This window comes from Octodon degus, unplaced genomic scaffold (assembly GCF_000260255.1).
Source record: "Octodon degus isolate 3935 unplaced genomic scaffold, OctDeg1.0 scaffold00279, whole genome shotgun sequence".
NCBI lineage: Eukaryota > Metazoa > Chordata > Mammalia > Rodentia > Octodontidae > Octodon > Octodon degus.
Genome location: NW_004524855.1, coordinates 397,403 through 406,011, shown reverse-complemented (window position 1 = coordinate 406,011; position 8,609 = coordinate 397,403). Strand labels below are relative to the sequence as shown.

The 8,609-nt window shown below is 50.9% G+C and overlaps 1 protein-coding gene across 1 annotated transcript in view; it reads left to right on the top strand.

The window, feature by feature from the left end:
• The window catches only part of Taf6l (TATA-box binding protein associated factor 6 like), a 13,313-nt gene that overhangs the window by 3,976 nt on the left and 728 nt on the right, over positions 1 to 8,609 (top strand). The window contains exons 7-11 of the mRNA XM_023707042.1: positions 4,421 to 4,495; positions 4,576 to 4,796; positions 5,033 to 5,165; positions 7,811 to 7,939; positions 8,242 to 8,609. Coding sequence (XP_023562810.1) covers positions 4,421 to 4,495; positions 4,576 to 4,796; positions 5,033 to 5,165; positions 7,811 to 7,939; positions 8,242 to 8,609 — 926 coding nt within the window. The remainder of the gene's footprint in view (positions 1 to 4,420; positions 4,496 to 4,575; positions 4,797 to 5,032; positions 5,166 to 7,810; positions 7,940 to 8,241) is intronic.

The following is an 8,609-nucleotide window of genomic DNA, read 5'->3' as shown; positions in this document are numbered from 1 at the left end:
GTCCCTGTGCTTTGCTAAGCTTGTTCTAAGTAGGTGCTTTAGACCACTGAGCCATCTCACCAGCCCTCCAGGCCTCATTCTTAGAGGTCCTTTTTTATCATGATTTTTTAAAAAAATTTTATTTGTGTGTGTGTGTGTGTGTGTATGTGTGGCCAGCTCAGCCCACCAGGGGGCGCGGCTGGCTGGCATGTGGTGCTGGGGGATTGAACCGCAGTCCCTGTGCTTTGCTAAGCTTGTTCTAAGTAGGTGCTTTAGACCACTGTGCCATCTCACCAACCCTTAGAGGTCCTTTTTAAAAAAAAAAATTTTTTTTAAATTTTATGTATTTGGTATAGGGTTTCATTACACAGCTTAGACTTGTAGAGATCCTCTGGTTTTCAGCCTCCCTAGTGCTGGGATTACAGGCTTGTGCCGCTGTGCTCAGATTCCGTTGCTCAGCATGCGTAGGGGCGGGGCTGGTGCAGCGTGTGGTGCCTGGGATTGCCTGAGCAGGTGCTTAGTCTGCTGAGCCATCTCCTGCCCCCCCCCATGTCCTTCTATTGTAGGATGTCCAGCATTGAACATTCAAGTCCCCAGAAAATCCTTTTAGTTGCCACATTCTGGTCCTCTCCCAAGTGGCTGGTGAAGGGAGAAGTGTAGGACTTGGCTGGTTTCTTTCTGTGTACTCCGGGGAGAAATGGCGGCAGGAATGAGGAAAGGATAGACAAGAAGACAAGAGGTGGGTCAGGTAGTGGCCCATCTAGCTGGTTGATGAAATGACCCTTAGCATAAGAATGGGGGTGTTTATTTGTACCTTTGCAAATAAAGTTGGTATCGTGTGACGCAGTAGCTGACACTGACCAGGCAGATCGCTTTTCTGAAGCCGAGGTAGCTTGACGGCTTTAGGCACGAGGCCTAGTCCTGCTCTCACACATTTGAACTATTTCCAGCTGCATCGGCTCCCAATACCTCTCCCTTTTTTGTTTTGTTGTTTGAATGATGGGCATTCCATTGCAGTTGGAGAAGCTGTGTGTGTGGTTTATTAAAAACATTTTATTTATTTGGCACAGGGTCTTGCTATAAATACAAAGCTCAGACTCGTAGTGATCCTCTTGTCTCAGCCTCCCCAGTGCTGGTATGACAGGCAGGGGCCACCATGCCCGGTTTTGTGGCAGGCATGGCACACAGGGCTCCGGGGCCGTCATAGCACATGGTGCAGGGGATTGAACCCAGGTCCTTGCGCTTGCCAGGCAAAGGGCTTAGACTGTTGAGCCATCTCTCCATCCTGAGAAGCTGTGTTTGGGGAACTCTTTGGGAAGTTTTTTCATTCTTCATGCCATGAGGGCTTGCGGCTTAGCTCAATTGTTTTAGCACCTGCTCTGAAAAACACAGTGAGGCTCAGGAAACCCCAGTTCGATCCCCATCTCCACAATATGGATATTCTAATATTTAAATTTCTATAGAATGTTAACAGACAAGGGCTGGCCAAATAGCTCAGCGGATTCAAACGCCTGCAAGCAGGAGCAGGAGCAGGGGTTTGATCCCCAGGCCTGCCATGCAGGCCCCACCCCTGGGGCTTGCTAAGATGGCAGTTGAGACTGGGCGTGGTGGCGCCTACCTGTAATCCCAACACTTGGGAGGCTTTAAACAGGAGAATCACTACGAGTTCGATCTAGTAGTGAGGCCCTGAACACCCTGTAGACCCTTCCCTAAAATACAAAAAAAAAAAAAAAGAATGTTAACAGACAACAGTCACATACTTTTACACAGAAGTTTAGCAATCAAAATCATACATAACTTTGGAGCATGACAATCCTGGTGACATTTTGTGACATGCTTGAATTTTCATTTTAGGGGCTGGGGATTTAACTCAGTGGTAGAATGCTTGCCTAGCAATCTGGAAGCTCTACATTTTGGTCCTAGGAGCACACACGTGCGTGCTCACACACACAAAACCTCAACTAAATTTTCATTTTAACTTGACAGCCTTTTTAACCAGTCATCTGTATCTAATACATAAGGAAGTTTTACTTCATTTGTTGTCCTTTAATGGGATGTACATCACAAGTTTTTGTTAAAGGCAGAGGTCTGAATCGGAGAGAGCGGTGTGTCACAACAGGCGATCTTTGTTTCACATTTTGGAAGACCTGCCTGTACATCCAGAATCATGAATACGTTTAATATACCAAAAAAAGAGAGAAATTCTCACTGTTTGTTTCACACCCAGAAAAAAATGTTTCAAGGGCATTAATACTTTTTTATTTTATTTTATTGTCAAGGGTATTAACTGATGAGTTTTTGTACAAGTGAACCACGTTTATTTTAAAAGGACTTAATGCACTTTCCTAGGCTCAAGGGTATGAAAGTCTAGCACCTAAATGCCACTGCTGGGGGTAGAAATACAGGCAATAGCCTTTTTTTTTTTTTTTTTTTTGGCGGTTCCAGTGATCAAACTCAGGAGCAGCATGCATTATACCTGGCGTGCCAGTACCAGTGTGCACTTGTGCTGAATGCTGGATGGAACCCATTTATTTCTCTCCCCTGTTGCATGCTCTCTGGAAGTATTTCTGCTGCCCAGCACCAAACAAAGTGATCCTTTGTCTCTTAGTGTACCCCAGGGAGAAATGGTGGCAGGAATGAGGAAAAGATAGACAAGACGAGAGCTGGGTCAGGTGCTGTCCCATTGCCTGATTGGCAAATGACCCTCAGAACCACAGTAGGGGCATTTGTTTATACCTTTGCAAAGTTAGTATCGTATCACACAGGCTTGCCTAGTGACTAAAAGCTGACACTGACCAGGCAGGATGCTTGTCATAGGACTGAGGTAGCTTGACTGCTTTAGGCACGAGGCCTAGTCCTGCTTGCACACATTTGATCAATTTCCAGCTTCAGCGGCTTCCAACAAGAGAAGCTGTTCTGCTTGTTGCAAGCCTGCTGAGCAGAATTGGGGCTCAGGTGTCAGCCTCCGCAGCTCCCTTGTGGACCCACTCTGGTGTGTCCTCTGATCTGGGCCCATAGGCGTCACACTGCAGCCTTCACTTCCTGATCTTGGGCAAGAAAGGACCAGAGGAAATGGGGCCAGGTTGGGTGCCAGGCCAGGCAGTTCTGTGGCTCTTCAGTTCGTAGCTGCAGGTGTGATGGTTTGTTCCAGAGGGCTGTATCGGAGCCAGGGCCTCCCATCTGCTTGGCAAGTGCTTACTTTGTTGTTTTCTGTTTTGTGGTTTTTGGGTTTTTTTGTACCAGAGACCAAACTCAGGACCTTGTGTTGCCAGGAAGGTGCTTAAGCCCCTGAATTCTACCCCCAACCCCGCAAGTGCCTTCTGAATGACAGCTCTGCTGCCCGAGTTCCCAGTTCGTGTGTCTACCTATGCTGTTACTTCCCTTGCAAAATCAGAAATGTGGCTGTTACCTCTTCCTGCCCCAAAAATGTGGCCGTTACCTCATCCTGCTCCTGTCAGGATGCGGCTTGTCGGTGGAGTGCTAGCTAGCCCCAGAGCTCTGGATTTAAGCCCCAGCTCTGTAAGAAAAACAAAACAGTGTGGCCCTGCTCTGGAGGCACAGTGCCATAGCTGGCTGTGGGCGTAGGGGCAAGAGCCTGCCTAGGTTCTGCCTTCATGACTATGACCTCATCCCCAGTGCTGCTGGAGAGTCAGAGCTGAGGTGCTTCCACTTGAATGGATTTTCTTCTCCTTGAAAAGTATTACCAGGGGGGCTGGGGAGATGGCTCAGTAGAGTAAGCGCTTGCCTGGCAAGAGCAGGGTCCTGAGTTCAGTCCCCGGTACCACAAAAAGAAGAGTAATGCCGTGTATTCCTGCTGAAGGACGCAGGATATAAGAATGCTTGGAGCCAAAAACCTCCTGTTCTTTCACTTGCCTGTGTCCGTTGTGTGTCACCTTTGCTTTGTCGACCGTGAGCCTGTGTGTAAACCCCTTTTTTTTAGAATTTGCTTTATTGGGGGTATTGGGGATTGAAATCAGGGGTTCCACATTGATCTAGCTCCCCAACTCTTTTTATATTTTTTTACGGAACCACTGTGCCTGGTGTACGATTTAAGATTTACTTTACTCTTCCTCTTTTTCTTCTCTTGGTTTCTTTCTTTTTCTTTTTTTGAGACAGGGTCTCTCTGCTGTTTAGGCTGGACTTGAGCTCACTTTGTAGCCCAGACTGGTCTCAAACCGTCCTCTTGCCTCAGCCTCCTGAGTGCTGGGATTGTAGGCGAGAATGTGCCACCACACCCAGCTAAGATTTACTTCTCTTTATTGGAAGTACATTGGCTATTCAGATTTATTCACTTTGTAATTACAGAAGGTGCAATGTGTGGTGTGGGAGTGGGCTTCTGTAGGTTATGTGACTAAAATCGGTGCCCGAGTGTCAGTGCTTGGCATGCAGTTCAGGGATGCAAGGCTGACCAAAGCTCCATTACATTCTGGCCTTCTTGCAGGTTGCTCTTCAGGACCTGCAGACAAACTCCAAGATTGCAGCTCTGCTGCCTTACTTCGTGTACGTGGTCAGTGGGGTAAGTGCACACCTGGGGAGAGAGGTGGCCTGGCAGCTGGAGGGCCCCTCGCACCCTCTCAGCCTGCCTTCTGCCCACAGGTGAAGTCTGTGAGCCATGACCTGGAGCAGTTGCACCGGCTGCTGCAGGTCGCCCGGAGCCTGGTTCGAAACCCACACCTCTGCCTGGGGCCTTATGTCCGCTCCTTAGTTGGCAGTGTCCTCTACTGTGTCCTGGAGCCCCTGGCTGCCTCCATCAACCCCCTCAATGACCACTGGACCCTGCGGGACGGGGCCGCTCTCCTTCTGAGCCATATTTTCTGGTAGCGCTGGGCCTGGGCTGCTGTGGCCAGGGCGTCACGTGGGGGATTTGCTGTTACGCATTGAGAGGATGGGTGCCTGCTCTGGGGCCTTAGCTGGGTCCCCAAGGCATAGGGTTCCAGGCCATCATCCCAGCCTTGTCATTCGCTGCATGCTGCATGGTGTGTCCTGGTACTGTATTGGATTGGAGCAGCACCATCCCCTCCTTCCTTACCCTGGCTGCATGTGGATCCCACAGGACTCACGGGGACCTTGTTAGTGGTCTCTACCAGCAGATCCTGCTGTCCCTGCAGAAGGTGCTGGCAGACCCTGTGCGACCTCTTTGCTCTCACTATGGCGCTGTGGTTGGGCTGCATGCTCTTGGCTGGAAGGTGAGGAGCCTGGCCTTTCCTGCTAAGGGAAGCAGGGCATGGTGGTGCACAACTGTGATCCTAGCACTCAGGAGGCTGAGGCAGGAGGGTCATTGGAGTTTGAGGCCAGCCACCAGAGCAGTCACATGCTAAGACCCTGTCTCAACAAAATGAACCAATGCTAACGTATGTTTACCATCAGGGTCTCATTACACAGATCAGACGTGTAGTGACCCTCCTGTTTTTCAGCTTCCCAAGCGCTAGGCTCACAGGCGTGTGCCACCATGCCCAGCTCAGTTGCCATCTCAGTGTGCCCTGGGGGCAGGGCTGGCACGCTATGCTGGGGATGGAACCCCTGGCCCTGGGTCTGCCTGAGCAGATGCTTTAGTTCCCTGAGCTGTCTGGCCAGCCCAACCCAGAATCTTCTGCTGCCCAGCACAGCGCTCTTGCTGTGAGCCAGGCTTAGTAGTGACAGTGTGCCCTAGGAAGTCTCAGGGTTTTCAGGCCTTCGTCGTTCTTGAATTTTTCCTAATAATTTTTGAAGACCCTGCAATTTCTTGGAAATGGCAGATATCCTCTACAGTTGATTTTTGGCGGGAGGTGTGCTCATAGCCAGTCCAAGAGCGTTGAATTCAAGTCTCCCTGCTGCTCATTGGCTGCTGCCCGTAACCCATCTGGCAGTTGCACTGGCAGCCTGAAGCAGGACAGGTGCTTTGTACCGCTGGCATTTGTTCTTTGTAATGCCTTGAGATCCATAAAAATGCCTGAGCCCTTCAAGGACTTTATTCATATGGTGTTTTATTAAGTTACATAGATGTGGGAGATAGCATATTCAGGGCTTGAACTGTAAAAAGCATTTATATGAGCCTTTTCCTGACTGTATCTAAAATTCAGTCTTAAAACTTGAGGGTGGGGGCCGGGGAGATGGCTCAGTAGAATAAGCACTTCCCTGGCAAGCGCAAGGGCCTGCGTTCAATCCCCGGTTCTGCCAAAAAAGCCCCAAAAAACTTAAGGGTACTGTAGGAATGGAATCTGAATTTTGGGATCCAATATGTACCTTGACTTTGGGTATGTGGATGCTTTATCCCTTCAGAAGTCCTGCATGGTAGACACAGTGCCCTATTTCATAAACCCTTAGGCAGTCCACACTGTCACATCAGGAAACCCCAGGTCCTGTGTTATAAAGCCATTAGATTTTTGCCAAATTGGGGCTGGGGAGATGGCTCAGTGGAATAAATGCTTCCCTGGCAAGTGCAAGGGCCTGAGTTCAATCTCCTGTTCTGCTGAAAAAAAAAAAAAAAAGATTTTTGCCAAATAGCCTTTTCATACCTGTAGGTATAACTAACAATTACATATGTGCTTTGTGTTAACATGCAGGTATGCTGATTGGGCTTTCCACTGGACCACACTTGCATAACTATAATAGTTCTCTTTGTTGCTGCTGAGATTTGTATTGGAAATTTTTTGGACTTTTTTTTTTTTTTTAGCGGAACCAGGGATTGAACTCAGGCCCTTGCGCTTGCCAGGGAAGCGCTTATTCTACTGAGCCATCTCCCCGGCCCTTTTTTTTTTTTTTTTGACTCTTTAACTAATTTTTATGTAGTTGGTGGTTACAGGGTCTCACTTCGTAGCTCAGACTCCCAGCACTGGGATTGCAGACATAGGTCCCTACACCTGGGGGCAGGGACTGAGCTGTGGTCCCTGCGCTTACGTAAGCAGGCACTGTAGTCTGCTGAGCTCTCACTGGCCCTTTAACTAGTTATGAAAAGTGATCAAGCTCAATTCTTTAGGACCTTTCATCCCCCTGAGAACCGACTGTAGTTTGTGGTGCTGGAAGCCACGCTCAGGGCTTCATGGCTACTGGGTAAGTGCTGGACCAATAAGGCACCCCTCTACCCTCTTTTATTAATGTACTCCTGGATTCTTGCTTCCCTTTGATGCTGCTATAACTTCATGGTCTTGGTTGTTGATAAAAGAAATGCAGTTGATTTTCTTGTTCCAGCCACATTTCTACACATTGTAAACTCATTTGGGGTTTTACTTTTGGAATTTTATTACATATGTTATATATTTTAATGTATATTTTAGTGTGTATGTGTGAAATCTAACTCAGAAGGCCGGCCAGATAGCTCAGCGGACTAAAGTGCCTGTTTAGGCAGAGCACAGCTGCTGGGGTTTGATCTTGTGCCAGCCCACCCCTGGGCACGCTGAGAGGGCGATTGAGACCGGCACGGTGCTTGGGAGGCTGAAAACAGGAGAATCGCTGCGAGTCCGGTGTATGTCGGGAGACCCTGAACACATAAAAAGAAAAACAAAGCAAACTCTGGACCTTGTGCTTGCCAGGCAGGCACTGTGCCGCTGAGCTCTATTCCTAGCCCCTCATTCGGGGTTTTAAAGAAAAACATAGCAGATACGAGACAGCCATAACAATTGCAATGCTTTATATTTTATTGCTAAGATCACCCGCCTCGATCAGTCTCTCGCTCTGTATTCTGCTGGCCTCAAACGCAGTGATCCTACTGCCTCCGTCTCGTGCTGGCCTTACAGGTGTGCGCGTCCACGCCTGGCTTCCAGTTCTCAGTGTCAGCGCCAGGGACGCAGCGCGTGGAGGGCAGCAGGCGGCGCGCAGGCTCACTGCCCGCCCTCCCTCCCTCCCTCCCTCGCAGGCCGTGGAGCGGGTCCTGTACCCGCACCTGCCCACCTACTGGACCAACCTGCAGGCCGTGCTGGACGACTACTCGGTGTCCAACGCGCAGGTCAAGGCAGACGGGCACAAGGTGTACGGCGCCATCCTGGTGAGTGGTCCCTCCGTCGGCTCGGCCGCCCCTCGCGCGCGCCCCCACCGAGGTTTCTTTTTTTTTAATGTACTTTAATTTAATTAATTAATTAATGTGTGTGTGTGTGTGTGTGTGTGTGTGTGTGTGGCCCAGCTCAGCCCACCAGGGGGCGCAGCTGGCTGGCATGTGGTCCTGGGGATTGAACCACGGTCCCTGTGCTTTGCCAAGCTTGTTCTCAGTAGGTGCTTTAGACCACTGAGCCATCTCTCCAGCCCTCCCACCCAGGTTTCGCTCTCGCCCGCCCGCCCGCCCGCCCGCAGGTCGCCGTGGAGCGTCTGCTGAAGATGAAAGCGCGGGGAGGAGGCCGGCACCACGAGGACCCGCCCTGGGGCGGCCTGCTGCTGCCCGAGCCTCCCGCCGAGCCCGGCTTCGCGCCTGCGCCGCCGCCGCCGCCGCCCGCGGGGCCAGCCACACTGGCGGGCATCTACCGCGAGCTCTACGCCTTCTTCGGCGACAGCCTGGCCACGCGCTTCGGCACCGGCCAGCCCGCCCCCGCCCCGCCCCGCCCGCCGGGAGACAAGAAGGAGCCCGCGGCCGCCGCAGACTCCGTGCGCAAGATGCCGCAGCTCACGGCCAGCGCCATGCTGAGCCCGCCGGGCGACGAGAGTCCGCGGAGCGGGCCCGCAGC